Genomic DNA, 17,805 nt, shown 5'->3' on the forward strand with positions numbered 1-17,805 from the left:
CTAATACCATCCCAGTGGGGTCTTGGGTTTCACTCTGTGAGTTTGGGGAGCACACAGACATGGAATTCATAACACCTTGTATCTTGGCGAACTTGTTGCTTTGGCAGCTGAGCTGTTCCTTTTTCCTGCTGGGAGAGGAAAGGAAGTGGGGAGTTTCCTGTTTGCCTCCTGTATCCCCCCTCCCCCAATCCAAAGTGTAACAGACTCTTTCTAGGCTTAGAAGACAGAGTCTGTGTTACAAGGAAATACGGTTCAGTACATATATTCAGCACTACTGACTTTATTATATGCCATCTATGTGTCAGAAAAATCATTAGCAAGATCCTCACCCAGTTTTATGTGGAGACACATTGCATAAGAATGGTTGCTTAATAACCATAGTTTCCTGAAGCATACAACTTGGCCCGACTTCAGAAAAGAACATTCTTTAATGTTATGTTACATTTCCTAGCAGAAAATTAGAAAGAATACTGAGAAAAATCTAGTTCGAATGGATAGGACTTAATGAGAACCTGATTTTTTTTTCTTTAATACATTAGTTTTATAATCTAGCAGTAGAGTAAGTCAATACTGGATATATTAAACAAAGTGTTTTTCTTTTAAAGATATTCTGGAGTGTGTACAATAATATTCCTCCTGTGACTAGCCTGCCTTTGAGATGCAGTTATCATTTAATGAGAGGAGAGAGGCGACCACTCTGGTAAGTGTCTTCTGTATAATTTGTAGTTATGGTGGGAGGGAAATGATTGTGAACTTAATAAAATGTTTAACTTCATGCCAAATTGGAATGCCACAGTAATTTTCTCCTAGTGATGCTGCCATGATTTAATTTTGAAATAGGCCCTGCCCGCCATCCCTTTCTCCTTGTGCCCCAGGATGATGAGCAGGTGCCTCAGCATCTGCCCATGGAGGACCCTGCTGCGGCCTCTCCATAAGTAGGTCCTCAGTAGCTCGCTGAAGGGCCCATGTGGGTCTTTGGGGGCATAACATCATTTGGGTTTCTTCTTTCACTTGTTCAGCAATGACCTGGACAGTGCAATGAAAAAGCTTATAGGCTTAGGGAAGGTGAGGGAACAGATGTGGTGCCCAGGAACTGAGCATGAACAGAGAGCACATCCCCTCAGACATCCCTTACATGGACCACATAGGAAGTGTATGATACTGATCACGGCCCACAGTCAAGGGGAAGCTGTCTTTCTTCTTTAATGGCTGGGGTGGTGTTGAGGGTGGGGAAGAGTAAGCCACTTTGCCTCAGCTGGAATCCCAGTTAATAGTGAATCCTTGTATCATGTTCCTTGACTCTTCTAAGTCATTTACTCATTAATAGAAGGGAAATGTGTCTTAACTCTTTGATAGTAAATGACAGAAACCTAAACCGAGCCAAAACTGGAATCTTTTGGCCTCTGTAACTAGATAGTCTACTGATGGGGCTAATTTCAGGCCGATCCGGGTGCTCAGTTGTTAGTGGGACTCTGACCCTCTGTAGCAGATTCGCTTTGCCTTCCTCTGCCTTGGTTTCATTTTCAGGCAGGTTCTCCCATTTAGGTGACAAAATGGCTTTCCTAGGTGCCAGTCTTTCACCCTGCAAGTTCGTCAATGTCAGCACTCACCAGCCCCAATAAAATGCTGGGGCAGGCTCTCTCTGGCCCCAGGTGGGTCATCTTACCATCCCTGGCCAACCACAAAGACGAGGAGGAGACAACATTCTCACGGGCAGACCTGGGTCATGGGCCCATCTTTAAAGCAAGGGTGTGAAAATCAGCATGTCAGAAAGTGTCTGACATAAGAGTAGAGGACAGGAAGCTATTTAAAGGGAGATTGGGGTGCTCTTGCCAGAAGGGGGAGCAGGTACTACAGTGGGAAGCAGCAGATACCTTACACAGGGGCTGAGTCTCCCATTAGACTTGTGACACAGGGCTGAAAGGCCAGTCAGAGCACACGATGTCAAGAACATGATGTGGAGATGGAAAAGCCCTCACCCTTGTTAGGTACTTGCAGTCCCTCCCAGATACTCTGGGGAGCCTCTCTGCACCCTTCCTTGAGGATGATCATCTTCCTTGCCCTTTTGGCCGCTGAATCCCACTCCCCTCTCCATCTCCATTGCCTCCCTTTTTCTTTGATCTGCTTCTGTTTCCAGTAAAACAGACAGGGGTGGGGAAGTTCATTGCAGGATGCTCCCTTGTCTTTTGTTTTTAATGTCATCCATTGTTAAACTAGATGTATGCAGGGCCACTTCATCCAAGAGTATAAATTTGAATGTTGGTTTTTGATCCAGGGAAGAGGAGAGTAATGCTAAGGGTGGCGTGTGGAAGATGAAAGTCCCCAAGGACAGCACGGTAGGTTTGTTCTGATCCTTTTCCATAAGCTGAAGTTGTTGATTGCATGTGATGAACCTATTGTGTGTTTCATACAGTCCACCTAGTAGACTCAGAACAGGACTGGGAGTGAGAAATTCAATTCTGAACTTGGTGGTTTTCTTTTTTTTTTTAACTTTATTTTCCATTGGGGTATAGATGATTAATAGGCTTCCCAGGTGGTGCTAGGTGGTAAAGGACCCGCCTGCCAATGCAGGAGACATAAGAGACTCGGGTCGATCCCTGGGTCGGGAAGATCCCCTGGAGGAGGGCATGGCAACCCACTCCAGTATTCTTGCCTGGAGAATGCCATGGACAGAGGAGCCTGGCAGGCTACAGTCCACGGGGTTGCGAAGAGTCAGACATGACTTGAAGCAATTTAGCAGCAGCAGCAGCAGCACAGCTGATTAACAGTGTGTGATAGTTTCAGGTGGACAGTGAAGGGACTCAGCCTTACATATACACGTATCCATTCTTCCCCAGACTCCCCTCCCTTCCAGGCTGCCCTATAACATTGAGCGGAGTTCCACGTGCTATACAGTAGGTCCTTGTTGGTTATCCGTTTGAAATATAGCAGTCTGTACATGTCCATCCCAAACTCCGATCTTGGTGCTTTTCTATCTTAAACACTGTCACCTTGAAAATACACTGTGAGTCTCTGTAGAAATGGAGTAATAGTATGACTGTATCATAGAGTCTGAACAGCTCCATACCTGTAAACTTTACCAAAAAAGCTAATTATGGTTGTGTTGTCCTCCCCAGCCATAGCCAACATGTGGAAGTAGGTTTACATAGTGAAAAGCATGACCCTTCCCAGCAAAGGCTCATCCCTTCCCCACTGTAACGAGCAACACTCCTGAGGGTGATCCCAGCTTGGAGGGTCTGGACACATGGGAGGGGTTGCATCTCAGCGTTCTTTAGGGTTTGATGCAGGGCTGTGCTGAGTCTCTCTCTGGGGCTAATGAGAACCTGGTCGGTGGCATGGGCCGCCAGGGCACTGATCGGCAGCGGTCATGCCTCAGAAGCCTGGGTTTCCTAAGAGTGGGCTCTACTTCATTATTCTCACTGAAAAGAACATTCAAATCTGCTCTGAAGCCTTGGGAAACCGAAAGCTTCTTTGAAAATGGATGTGAGGACTGACAGTCTCACCTTTTCATGGTTTCTTTCATATGGATAAGTGCAAAGAATTGAAACATCTCTAGGGACCTATAGGCTTGACCAGGCATTGCTGAAGCTGAAACTTCAGTACTTTGGCCACCGGATGGAAAGAACTGACTCACTGGAAAAGACCCTGATGCTGGGAAAGATTGAAGGCAGGAGGAGAAGGGGATGACAGAGGATGAGATGGTTGGATGGCATCACTGACTCTATGAGTTTGAGCCAGCTCCAGGAGTTGGTGATGGACAGGGAACCCTGGCGTGCTGCAGTCCACCCCTCTTTGTGGGGTCACAAAGAGTCAGACGCAACTGAGTGACTGAGCTGAACGGAAAGATATGACCCAGTTTGTTTCTTAAAAATGCAAAGTATCTTTAAGGTGCCTAGCTATAAAATTTGGCTGTTATTTGATATATAGGATTTACAAAATGTCAGGGGAGGGACTTCCCTGGTGGTTCAGTGGCTAAGACTCTTTGCTCCCAATGCAGGGGTGCTTGGGTTCCATCCTTGATCGGGGAACTAAATCCCACGTGCTGTCATTTTGAATTTCAGTGAAAACAGGTTTTCCTTGTCACATTCTTTTTTTACTCACAGTAGATGTTGAACTCCAGTGGAAACGATCATGATGGGTGAAAAGTAGCTGAAAGATGTTTGTTCTCCCTCCTGGTCAGCTCACTCAAGCACATTCAATCAGAAATAATAACACCTTCATGACTGTAGCACTGTCCTCATCCCAAGCCACTCAGCCCTCTCTTCTTCGCTGACCAGCAGGAGTCTGGTGGGCTGGCCTTGTCTGCATTCACTGTGGGACAGGGAACGTTCCCTTCCCATAACTTCCTCTCAACACACTCACCTTCGCCCCTGATAGCGTAAGAGACTGCAGACAGGACAGAGAGGAAACGGAAAGGGAGGGCTTCTAGGTGGGAGACAGGTAGACCAGGATCTAGGAAAGAGAAAAGAAAACCCTCTTTGAGAGGGAAAAGTCATTACTGTTCACTGCTGTTTGGTTAAAAGTTCAGCGAGGCTGCTTTCAGCTCATTAGAACATGATGACACACACTTAGGATAGTTAATACCTACTGGGCAGCTGGTGCAGAGCACACGCGCAGCTCTTTATGGAACAGAGCTTAAATCTCCAGTCCTGTTGTTGCGGTCACAGTACTGAGCCCTTCAAAGGCATATGTTGACTAATTTCATGGTCACAGCAACCCTGGGAGGTCGGTCCTATTATTACTCCCTGTTCACCAAAGGGAAACTGATGCTCAGAGAGCCTGATAGCCGGCCTGGGGCATAGGTGCTCAGCCGGCTGTCATGTTTCAAAGCCAGTTCTGACAGAGTTCAGGGCACATGCACCATGACGAGGAAGAGACACGGGATGAAGAGCTTTTTGAGGAGAAACTGGAAGAACTTGGAGGCCTCCAGTTACCTGTGTGTGGACACTGGCTGTTGATGGTGTCAGTAGATCTTGAGTAGGAGAGGCTCAGCTTTTCTCATTGGGAAGGAGCGGACCAGAATGTGAAACTGAAAAGTGAAAGTGTTAGTTGCTCAGTTGTGTCCTACTCTTTGCGACCCCACAGGCTGTAGCCCGTCAAGGCTCCTCTCTCTATCCATGGAATTCTCTAGGCAAGAATACTAGAGTGAGTTGCCATTCTCTTCTCCAGGGGATCTTCCTGACCCAGAAGTCAAACCTGGGTCTTCCACATTGCAGGCAGACTTTTTACCATCTGCACTAATTCTTTGAGGGCAATGCACATCTGCACACACACACACAATACACACAGTTTAGTTATTTAGCAGAAACAGAATGCCTTCAAGTGAATAGAAATCTCCCAAGTCTCTGGTTGTCAATAAACCAGAAATTTCCTTAAGTGTTCTTCACTTGTGTAACCTTGGAAGTGCCTTATAAACTTCAAGAAAAACAGAAAAGGGTTTTTGAGGAGGATTTTACTAATAGCATTCACTTAGAACTAGCTGATACATTTTGAATCAGAGAGAGATAAAGAGATTGGAAAATCCTAGGCCATTTGAACACATTTTTCCCACATTCTTCTCAAAGTCATCCCAAGTGGCACCCAAGATTAGCTTTGCCACGTTAAACATACAGTTTCGTGGACACAGAGTTTGTGACTTGGGATCCCTTGTATCTTTCTGTGCAAAGTGATGTGTAAAACAGTATGATCTGTGCCACCACGTGAGTGTTCATACCCATGGTTCAGCCACATCTGTGAGCCCGCAGTACAGGCGTGGGTAGGGTGTGAGAGCTGAAAGAAAAAGTGACCTCTGTAGCTCCGGAAGATAATTGTTTAAAAACGTGTATGTGTTTCTCTTCTTTGGTTCTGGCGTGTTTTTTATTCTCTCCCACACCAGTCCACAGTTTGGAAAGAGTTGCTGTTAGCGACTATCGGGGAACAGTTCACAGACTGTGCCGCCGCAGGTAACGATGCTTTTATCATCCCTGCTCGGTCATCCCCGCTTGCGTGTGCTTGGCTTGTGCTTGTTCCCTGCTGACGTTTGTTTCCGTGTGTTTGGCTTTTGCATATCTCAGGGTCGTTTATTTTGTCACTGTGACGTTTACTTAGCTTTTTTCCATGTGATCATGGCATTTCAATGTTATATGTGTAGGTACGTATGTATATTTACATATTTGTATATTATGTGCATATACATATGTGTGTATGCTTATATATGTATGTATTTTTTGCACATATAGCTTGTCTTCATAGTATCCATGACCATCTGTCTAAGATAAATAGGCAGAAAAAAAGGGAAAAAAAATTTCTTAAATCGAAGTATAATTGGCATACTGTATTTGTCCCAGGAGAAAATGAAATTTGACATTAACTCCTAACACAATTGGTGGTAGGTTTCCTTTATCCATTCCAACCCTTCCAGAAGAGGCAGGTACGTTTGTTGTCTACTGAAGTTTGTAGTTAAGTTGGCACAATCCTTTCTGTCTTTTTCAATCCCTTGCCCTTGCTGTCTGTCCTTCTCTTCATCCCTCTACTCAGAATGAGCCACGAAGAGGTTGGGGCTGAATCACCATTAGTGCCTATGATCCCACAGCTGAGGCTAAAATGTAAAGTCTTCAGGACTTTACAGACCATTTTCAAATACTGAATGAGCTTCTGAGAGCCCTGTGAATACATTTCTGTTTTACATTTTTAAATCAAAGTATAGTTGATGTACAAAATGTGTAAGTTAACGTGTGCCCAACAAAGTCACAGAGTCACAGTTTCCTGAGGTTATATTCTCCCTCTATAGTCATTACAAAAGACTGACTATTCCCCAAGCTGCACAACAGCCCTGCAGCCTATTTTTTACCTCATAGTTTGTGCCACTCAATTCCTTCCCCCTTTTTATTTTGCTTTGTTTTTTGTCATGAAACCACTCAAAGAGGAAAATTGAATTGCTAGTTTACAAATTTGTTTTCTTCTTAGGTAGTTCTTTCTGAATGCTTCTGAGAGGTAACATTTAGAATAACATTTTACCTGTTCAGCTTTCAGTTACAGTTTCTTTTTAAGCTAATTGATATTGATTGATTTGCCCTCAGACTTCTTCAATGGTGCTGCCTTTGGGAACCCTCCTAGGCTTAGCCAGTTCCACGCAGTTTCCAGGTTTACCTCACTGAGTGTTTCATCATTTCACTTTTGTTGTCCTTAATTGTTACACTTCTTTTTATTCACTGAAGACAGAACCTGGGTTAAGAGGAACCTGTCTTAAAAGTACAGGTCTCTTCTGTTTTAATAGGGGGTAGTTAGCAACTTTACAATATGTGCCAAAAAACTGTGTCTTCGTTGTAATTATAAACACATACATCCCTGGGAGAGGAAGTTTTCTGTGTGAGTTATTCCCATTTCCAGAACCAGGGAAAATAGTCTAAGTAATAATAAATAGCCAGGATTGAGCAAAGGAGATGTATTGTTCTGTGGTTGACATCGGAACGAGAGCACTGTTAGCTATTAACCGCTGGCTCCTCATTAACCCGAGTCCACCACTGCAGCAGGGCAGCTCGTGTCTCTGGGCCTCACTTCCCTCATCTGCATACAGTACGTCTTGCGCTCGTCAGGGCCTCGCTGCTTGATGCTACTTGTGAATATTCCATACTGGCCGATGGATCTTCTTTTGCATACAGGCTGCAGCCTTCTTGCATTGCCCTTCTGAAAGTGCTGTGCCAGGAGGCTACACCAAGGGACCAAAAACCAGGCCACACTGAAACACTGACAGTTCAGCCTTTCAGCACCAGTCCATTCCAGCACCTTTTGGTGTACCAATGGTGTAGAAATAGGCAAAACCAAAAGACGAGAAAATGCTAATCTTCTCCTGGCTGAGCTTCATGACGATTCTTGACAGTGGTCAATATGGAAGCTTTCCTCTTTGTTTGCTGATTTTAAGTTCACATAAAATTTAACATTGAGCTCTAGCAAATATACTTTGAAGATAAAAGGAAAAATAAGAAACCTGTACATAAGACACATTTCTTGATGGGCTAATGAGTTTCCATGGATGGCCATGATCAGGTACTGTTTACTTTGGTGGGTAATTTTTGTTGAATTGTGACATGTGTACAGAGAAGGACACAGACTATATTGTGTGTAGTTTGATAAACATTCCCAAAGTAAACAAATCCCCATAACTGGCATCCACATCAAAGAACAGAACGTCCCTGGCCCTTGAGAATCTCGCCACACCCTGCCTCTCCGAAAGGTGGCCACCAGCCTGACTTCTGACACCTCCCACTGATTTTGTCTGCTTTCACACATTTCTATACAGGGAATTATTTAGTATCACATCACACATATTTAGCCCAGAGTGAAATTTATTTTAAAAGGAGAGGGAAAGAGAGAATGAAGGCAAGATGGGAAGGATGGAGAAAAGAAAACAATTATTTTGCTGAAGATGAACCCCTCTAGTAATTGGACAGGCCCTCATTTATAGTGTATCTAAGTGCTGGAACCTTTTAATCCTCAGAAGACACACAGAAAAACTGACAATGTAAATATTGAGATGTACAGCCTTACCATAAACAAAGACATTTAGGCAAAACGTATTAACTGCAGCACAGTTCCGTAACTTTGATAATGCTCATCATTCACATCTAACTAGTTGATGCTGAGTGTGCAGGGGCAGAGGGGTGACCCTGTTTCAGTAATGTGCAGCCAGCACGTAAATCTGGAGTCAACAGTCTGTACTCCTGTCATTTTGCAGCAAATTACTACATATAGAGTGGCTCCTTAGGACAGTACATAACCTTACTTATCCAGCCACCAATTCTCAAATACCTACAAAACAGCCCCAAATCTGGAATTCAGTCTTAAAAAAAAAGACCTACATTAATCAAAGTAGATAAATACTTTCCTGCCCATTCACTGAAGTGCTGTAATAACAGAGCCACACTTAGGCGATATTTGCTCTTACTTTATACACAGTGCTAACAGATGGTCATTGATTCTCTAGCCCACAGTTAAAATGCCCAGACCAGAATGGGGTATGGCTAGGGAGAAGCAGGAGAGAGCTGGGAGGATTAACAGGACAGGAGCAGACAAGCAAACCACAGAAAGCAGAATGAGCAACTCAGAACACACAGTCTGGGTCCAGTTAGTGTTGGGGCCCAGAGTGCTAGCCACCCCAAGATCTCTGAATGGTTGGCAGGAAATCAGGAGAAATACTTGCTGTTCTTAACAAGGACAACCAAGCATCGAGGAACAGTTCATGTGAGTTCACTTGGCTTTCAGAGAGCTGAACATTATGCAACTTGTTTTAGAAAAAGTCTCATCAAAACAGAGTTCCAAATAGTCCAAGGCTTCGGTAACATGTTAAAAAGGGCAAATTACTTATCTGGAAAATTTGTTTGGCTGGGACACTCTGTTTATCTAAGTCCCTGGATAAATGTGATGGGACCGCTACAGCTTTAGCTCACTAAGTTGCTTTTGTCCAATGATTTTCCCTTAGTATTTATCACGAGTTCTCTCATGCCACTTTCTTTTGTTCATCTTCATAACCTACCAATAAAATGATAAAGGTTAAAAATCCAACTCTGGAAGACTTGAAATGATCACTCATTTCTGTTTTTCCCCTGCCTTCCCTTCAGATGATGAAGTAATAGGAGTTAGTGTCAGCGTCCGGGACCGAGAAGATGTCGTCCAAGTCTGGAATGTAAATGCCGCATTAGTCGGTGAAGCCACCGTTTTAGAAAAGATCTATGAACTCCTGCCCCACATATCTTTTAAAGCAGTATTTTATAAACGTAAGTGCTTCATTTCCAGTTACTACTTTCTAGCTTATTCTTTCATACTTTTAAAGACAGAAACTGTGTTGCCAAAGAGGTAAAGGGAGAGTCACTTTAAATTCTATGATCCACTAAATAATTCAATAAAATATATTTATGGGTCTAAAAAAACAGTTTAGCCTCAGAAATTAAAATGAGATTTTGTCATCTAAACACATGTATCATAAAAAAAAGAGATACATTATTGTTTTTGTTATTTCAAAAATTTAAACCTAATCTCAGTCTTGTCATTCTTAGAAGAAATTGCCTTCTATTTGAAGCAACAATAACAAAAAAGTTATTATATGAGCTGGCAGGTAGATTTTCAATCATCCCTTCATAAACAGGGATTTATAATGTGTAACATCTGTATTTGTGGAGGAACTCATTCTGAGCACAGGCATGATTGAACGTTCTACTGAAATGCTAATACGTCCTCATTACAGAGGACTCTGACACAGAAGAGAATGCACGCATAGTGGTGAAGTGTTAACAGTATGAATAGGTGTGTGGACCCATTGTTTGCATCATGATTCATGTTCATTGCTTTTGTGTGCTCTTTAGAAAAAATCATCTTTTTCATAATGAAAACAGCTTAGTGCTATTAAACCAATGTTTAGTAGATCAAACTGCAGGTTACAGTTTTAACAGTGAGTTAGAGGAAAGGATTGACAGCCCTGCAGACATATGATGAATTTCCTGTTTTCCCAAACTATTCCAAGAGTCAGTAACCCAATTTTTTTCAACCATGGTGTTTCATTGAATCTAAGGTGCCTTTGATGATAAGTATTCTTTTAGTATTACTAAGAAAGAAAAATAAAAGGCTCCTAATTTAACTGTGACATGGTCTTAATTCCAGGGGTCTTCAAATGTGCAATGGGGAGGTGGGGGGGAAGTGCATCTTAGAATGAATGAAATACACTCCATGGCCATTTTACTTTTCCCAACCCCTTATCAAAAAGAAGAAGAAAAAAAAATCAAAATTTATTTTGTCAGTGTCTTACTATGGGATGAATCTAAGGCCTCCCTCTTAGGAATCATATAATGGCAAGCCATTTAGGTTGTAAGCTATGGGACAGATCTGCTGCTGCAGATATCCAGAAGGTGTTTAGCTTCTGAATTTTAAATGGAAGTTTATATAGAAGAGATAGAAGATGGCACTACACAAGTTGCTTAACTGATTGTGCAGCATGGAAATCACATGTTTGTAGATGCAATTTGGATTTCTTCAGTTCAGTTTAGTCGCTCAGTCATGCCCAACTCTTTGCGACCCCATGGACTACAGCACACTAGGATTCCTTAGGGGATGTTGGATTCCTCAGGGGACATTCATTGTATTTTCAACCCAGACATTAATTGAAAGGTCACCAAAGGGTCTTTTTTTTCCTACTCCCTGAGACTAACTCCAGCAGAAACTCTCCGAAAGGAAGTGTTTCACTGCCGTTTATGAATGGAGCAAGTGCGAGCTTTACCGCCGTAGACCCAGCTCCCCTTATCACTTCAAAGAGGAGGAAAGTGATTTGGAATTGTGAAGTCAGGCACTCTGGATTTTCATCCCATTTCAACACCGTGACCTCAAGCAAGTCACATTCTCTCATCCTTTCACTTTCCCTTCTTAATATTGAGGAGGTTGGTCTTAAATGATCTCCAAGGTCCCTTCTGCTTCAAAATTCTATGATTAAATTTCTATCTAACCTGCTGTCAGGTAGCAGCAGACTCAATGGGATAGAAGTGTTCAGGCCACAGAGGTAATTCGGCCATCAGCGGTTAGGCAAGTTTTTAGGGCAGTGGCAATAGCCAGGTAAGACAGTGCAAGGGTGAGTCATCACTTCGATGTTGCAATGACTGGGGAGCAGGGGGAGAAAAGGGCCAAACAGAGAGGGGAACATGCAGCTCCCCGAACTGACTCTCTAAGTGTAGACACCATTGTGAAATTTGCGACTTAGGCTATGGGTCTTAGTAGAAATGCATATTTTAATAGTATAAATTATCATTCAAAAATTCAAAAATTACTCAAATTGGGATTGGAAAAAACAAGCAGTTCTCTTTATTTATATGAAGCAGGCAGTCCTTTACTCAGTAGAGTTATACACCATCCACTGCAGAATTGATTTGGAAAAAGGAAGTTTGGGCAGAAATGTTCTTCATAGCTGGGTGAAGAACAATGATCCGGTGAGCCAGATCACAAACAGCCAACTCCACGCCTTTCCTCTGTCTTGTTAAAGTAGGATCCTGGTGTTAGTATTCAGGAGCCACTTGAAGTGGTAGATTTTCTGTGAACAAAGAAACCTAATGAATTTGGGCCAGGCCTCCAGCCGGGTGGCTGAGAGTCAGGCGGTTGATAAAAGTTCTCTGTGCATTGGATACAGATCGGTCATTTGACTAAGAACTGAAATGAAGCGAGACCTCCTCCCCCACCACCCCCCAAATTCTGTTAGGTTCTTCAGAGCAGCTGAATGACAAATGTCTTCTGATGAGAGAATTGTTTAGAGCCAAGGTTGGCAAACTGCACTGTCAAACCAAATCTGCCACCTTCCCACCTGTTTTTGTATGGGCTGCAGCTGAGAATGGCTTTCACATTTTTCACTGCTTGGAAAAAAAATCAAAAGAAGAACTACATTTTGTAACATATGAATGTTCTATGAAATCCACATTTCATATACATATGTATATGTATATACAAAGCGTATTGGCACCTAGCAATGCCCATTTGCGTACATATCATCTGTGGCTGCTTTCATGTTACAAGGGCAGAGTTAATAGTTGAGACAGAGACCCTGTGACCCACAGAGCCTAAGATGTGTATTCTCTGCCCTTTTCCAGAAAGAAGTTTGCTGATTCCTGGCTTTGAGCTTTTCTATATTTCCTTTCAGCCAAAGCTCACCTAAAGCCTGCAGAACTTTCTCTGTTTCTCAGAATGCCCTCCCCCCTCCGCCCCCCCCCCCACCCCCACCATTCTGAATGTTCTGTTCTGTCTCCATAGCCCATCGGAATTGCACTGTCTCAACGGTGACTGCCCCAAGCTGTCCCTCACACTTAGGAGTAATAAAAATCTGCAGACAGTCCCTTTCTCCTGACTTAATCATTTGGTGCCCAGCGTCGCTAAGAGACCTGTGGCTTCCCACCTTGATCCAGCAATAACAATATATTTTATTGCAGAGCAAGCCATGTTTTCTTTAATGTCTATCCTTAAAGTCTTTCTTAAAAAGAATTAAAAAAAAGCATAAAAAGTGAAATATTTCTAAAGTTCTGCATATGAGAAATGTTCAGTTACGTCGGTTCAGATTCCTGGATGCTCATAGGAATTGGGCCAACCTGAGGTAGCTCTCAGAGCTATAAAGGGTGCCTCTCCCAGTGCTGCATCCAAGTGAAGACCGGGTTTAGGTGAACAACCAGGACAATCGTGAAGGGAAAATGATCCTATTCCCTGCCAAACCCTGACCCCACACTAGTCTGAAGAATCTAGTTTATCTGAAAAATACAGACTTAGGAGAGGTAAAATGGGCCAGCCCATGTCTGCCTTCCCAGGACTCCCTTCCTAGCAGGGAAGAGTTGGGGGGACAAAGCATGGGGAATCCTGAGTGGCCCTTGGCTGTGTTCGACCTGTTGTAGTAACTTTTCCTCTTGAGAGAAGAGGATCCACCCTTGCTTCATGATAATGGTTGAACCAGGTTTGGAAAACAGAATTTCAAACTTGGCCTTTTGCCTTGGAGGACATAGTCTATATTTCACAGGCCTTCTAGTTCCCACTTCCAGTTTATAAAAATGTAAGCCTTTGGAAAATATTTTTGGTCACATCATTTTTTATTCTAGAGTTCCTATTTGTAATTAGTCATTTTGCAAGCCAGACCCTTAGGGCTGGGGGAAAAAAAGGAAAAAACAAAAACCATGACTGGGAAAAATAAAAGACCCATCCGTTTACTCAAACTTCATTCCCCCACAGAGAGTGTTTAGAGGTGGGGGAGGACCTGCGAGAATTGCTACCCCCTTGTGTTGTTCTCTGTTTTGTTTCACTTTTTGTTTGGTTTGGTTTTTCAAGATAGGTTTGTGAATGGCCCTGTCTGGGTTCTGTGAGGCACCCCCCAGCCCCAGCCCAGCATCCTGCGGGGGCCCCATTTTCCCTGCAGCGTTTGCTCAGAGCCCGGCATATCCTCCTCATCAGCTTGTCAGGATTACTCATCCTCCCCGGCCCAGCAAGAAGAAACAGGCAGCGTGCCCATTGCTTGTTTATTCCCTGTTTTAATTCTCATTATTACGTTTCTCAGGAAATGCACGCCTTAGCTAACAGTTACTGGCACACAAAGGTGTTTGAGTTCTTGCCAACATTTGGGGAGACTGAATGAGATGCCTTAGAGGAGGGTTGCCCCATCCTTTGCTTAAAGTTTTCTTTCCTTTTTTTCTTTTTTGTTTTTTTTCTGTCCTTTAGCCCATGAAGAGCATCATGCTTTTGAAGGTGGACGTGGAAAACACTAATTGCACTCTGTAAAGAATTCTTTGTCCTTTGCTGATTGGTTTTGGAAACGGTCTTAACAGGAGGGAGAGTGAAGAGGAGACCTGCCGGAGCCCGATGCTGGTTCATTTAGAGTGGGTTTCTGCCCCTGCAGATTGAGCAATTAGGACTCAAAGTGGCAGGTGGGGTGGGGGGGAGATTGTGTGGGTTTTTACTGTCACATTACTTGCTTTTCTTTCTTTTTATTTTTGGCTTTATGAATTCTCTGTTCTTTTCTCTCCAGTTTTTTTTTTTTCTTTTTAATTCCTCATTCAGTCTAATTATTGTTTTCTATACTCCCCTTTCATTGAGGCACAAGAAATCGGTTTCCCTTTAAGTAGCTGTGCTGTACCTAGTTAATGAGAATATGCATAATCGTGACAATACTGCTTTTGAAAACCACACTGTCCTCCAAGGAACACTAGGTTGGTGAAACCTGTCTTTTGATTATTTGTTGTGACACATTCCTACATACTCTGCACTGGGCATTGTTTTTTTTTCTATCCCAGGGAAAAGAAAAACCTTACTTAATCTGATTTTGCACTGACAGCACCCACATCTTTTATTTTTCCTTTTTAATAATTTTTTTTGTTAGAAATGAAAGGAAAATAATAGTTGGGTTGCCAAACATGAAAACTATAATCACAGTTGAGTTATCAGGATATATGTCAAACTGTAAATCTTTGGACCTTCTGTGGAAGTATTGTCCAACCAGAATTTCAATTTGGCCTTTTCAAAAGAAGGCTTAGAGTGGTAGCAAAGGATTTGTCTCAGTAGGAAATTTTGTGATTTCTGATTTAAAGAGAAGGTGATATTTTAATTGTTTGAACTAACCTTCTTCTGAATTTTGGGTGTGTGTACCCATTTAGGGCTCTCCAAATCAATTCAGACACATTTTGTTAAATGATCCCATTTTCCTGCTCATGTTGTGTGTCGTTTCCAATAATCAATCATCCTCTAGCCTGGGCAGCTTTCCCCTGCCTTTTTCATTTAGGAGCAGAAGTTAAATCTCATTTCCAAGATGAATGTGAACATTTATAAAGTTGAACTCTGAATGCATTTTGTTCACATTAATTTTTGGAGTTGTTGAGATACATCGTATTATGTTTCCAAATAAATACCAGTTTTAATAGAAGGAAATGACCCCCTCTGGAACACTCAGAATGTTCTGATTTCCCTCCCAGCACTCTGCCAGGCCTCCTCCTACATCTACCTGAAAAAGGCAGGGCCATTTAGAAAGGCTGCCTCCTGCCAGCTTTTTTTCTGGAGTCAGGGGAGCTAGGGCATACTTATACATCTCACAGAAGGGCAGTGAACTCCGAATTTCCTTTCACCCAGGATTTTTAATTCCTCTTGCATTATTGACCAGCAGAGAGGCGGGGCTTCTTCCAACCCCCAGCCTAAGTTTGTAAATAAAATTCTCCATTCAAACACTTTAAAGGACTTCCAACAACATCTCTTTACAATCATTGTACCCTTCACTTGCATTACTAACCACATCAACCATAATAAAAAAATGATCATGGCTTTTTTTTCAATGCTTTGTTTATAAACTTGAGGTTCTCCAGTGATTTCAAAATGAGGTATAAGGATATCAGACCCATTTTCAAAAGCCTGGAACTTGTTCATTTTAAACATTGTACCAACATCCAACTTGTTTTTAAATTATTGATCAAGAATTGAAAAAAATATTCTGGGCATGAGTTTAAATTCTCTTTTATAATATAAGTATTTTTTCTGATAGATTAGAAGAAAGGATATAATTGACTTATCTTCTTTATGATTGTCATATATATTTCCTTAAGTAAATGGATTATGAAGTATTTTTATTTTTGAACTTTATTTAAGGCATTGTGATGACATGTTTAAGTTTTGCATGTATGTAGCTTTTGAAGAAAAAAAAATAAAAGGAACAGGAATGTTAGGCTCCCATTAATGTTTTCTAGTTTCTATTGTTTATGATCACAAAACATGGCTTAACACACAAAGTAGAATTTTCTGTCCCAGAGAACTTGTGCAACTCTTTCTGACTCTGGAAAATACCAACCGTGAGAAGGATTTAATTTGCCTAAGTTAAGAACCTATCATCTAAATTACTCTGAGAGAGGATTTTGTCAGATTTTGCTTTGGAAATTGTTTTAATTGAATATTTAGTTCATAAGGGACAGTGTATGAACTAAGCTGATTTAATCAGTTTAAAAACCTCTCATTACCTTTTTGGATTAAAGAAGCTAATACTCTTTTGAGGTACAAGGAACTGTCTTGTGGGGCATGTGACTTTTGTGTTAGGGTAGTGTCCCCTCCTTGGCAGAGGCCGGGGAGAATGGGCAGTCCCAGCAGAAGCCAGGTGTCTTTCCGCCAAGTCTTTGCAGGTGTAGCCTGGACTCTGTGTAGAGTCATCCACAGTCCCTCCTATTCAACTGAGGACGGATCATACCTGTTGAAAGTAATTTGTCTGTATTTTGGTTTTCTTTTGTAAGTGCTTTCTGAATGCTGACTTACTCCATTTTGATATTTCCTCCTCCCTCCTCCACCTTTTCCACATTTCTAAAGTGAGGGTATAGTTTACAGAGAACATGTCCATTTAATATCATGTACCTATTAAATTCAGGATGTAGTTGACGGAGAAAAATATGGAAAGGAAAACACAGTTACGGTAAACTTTGAGTTTAACTTGACTCTGATCTTCTTCACTCTCTTGAATTTAGCTGATATCTACATCCTACATACAGTCACAAGACTTTATACTTGAAAGAAACTTTTGGGTATTATCGAGTCCATTTGACATAATGTATAATCTACCAACAGAGATTGTCTTTTGTGAAAGGACAGGGGACTAGCCAGTGTGATGCAGCTGAGCATTGAAGTCTGAGGGCTAAATCCCAGTCCAAGTTTCCTTAAACAGGGAACACCCTCTAACCCCAGAGCAAGTCACCCCAATCGTGCACTAAATATCTGATCCAATCTGGCCACTGATAGACATGTACCTAATCAGACGCCCTTGTTATAAACAGCCCTCATTCTCTCCTGAAGCAGCGTCACAGTGTGGCGTTGTAAAATAACTTCATTATTCCTGGAGGTGGGGCTTTGCTATAAGATGCCCAACTCCAAGGGGATCCCAACTTCTGTGCTTACATGAAACTAACAACATCCAGATCGATCACACGGTGGCGCTGCCTTCCAGCCGACGGTCCTGGCTCAGCAGCATAGTGTATCCGGCTCTGTTTGTGTAATTACGTTAAGATTCTACTGCCTATTGCTCTTGTGGTTTTATAAAACTTTGATGAGATGCTACCAGTAGAGGTTTAGTTCCCCTACACCTAATAAAACTGCGTCAACGATAGAACACTCCGGATGTGGTGTAAAAAAATCTCAAATTTTAGGCTCTCATTGAGCCTTTGAGCAGTTAGGAAGAGAAGGAATGAAATAAACCAACCTATAAGAAATACCAGAAATATTTCATCATATTGGGCAAATATTGTGTCCAAGGGGAGAAGTGCAATTAGAGTTGGATTCTTTCGTCTGTGTTCGCTTTCTAAATTT

At 42.2% G+C, this 17,805-nt stretch overlaps 1 protein-coding gene across 1 annotated transcript in view; it reads left to right on the forward strand.

Moving 5' to 3' along the window:
- EIF4E3 (eukaryotic translation initiation factor 4E family member 3) overlaps positions 1-16,194 on the forward strand; it is a 39,684-nt gene extending 23,490 nt beyond the window's left edge. The window contains exons 3-7 of the mRNA XM_025272098.3: positions 606-700; positions 2,276-2,336; positions 5,876-5,942; positions 9,597-9,752; positions 14,200-16,194. Of these exons, the coding sequence (XP_025127883.1) occupies positions 606-700; positions 2,276-2,336; positions 5,876-5,942; positions 9,597-9,752; positions 14,200-14,246 (426 nt within the window). The 3' untranslated portion in view covers positions 14,247-16,194. The remainder of the gene's footprint in view (positions 1-605; positions 701-2,275; positions 2,337-5,875; positions 5,943-9,596; positions 9,753-14,199) is intronic.
- The last annotated feature ends 1,611 nt before the right edge of the window (positions 16,195-17,805 follow it).

The sequence above is a fragment of the Bubalus bubalis genome, chromosome 21, assembly GCF_019923935.1.
Source record: "Bubalus bubalis isolate 160015118507 breed Murrah chromosome 21, NDDB_SH_1, whole genome shotgun sequence".
Classification (NCBI taxonomy): Eukaryota; Metazoa; Chordata; class Mammalia; order Artiodactyla; family Bovidae; genus Bubalus; species Bubalus bubalis.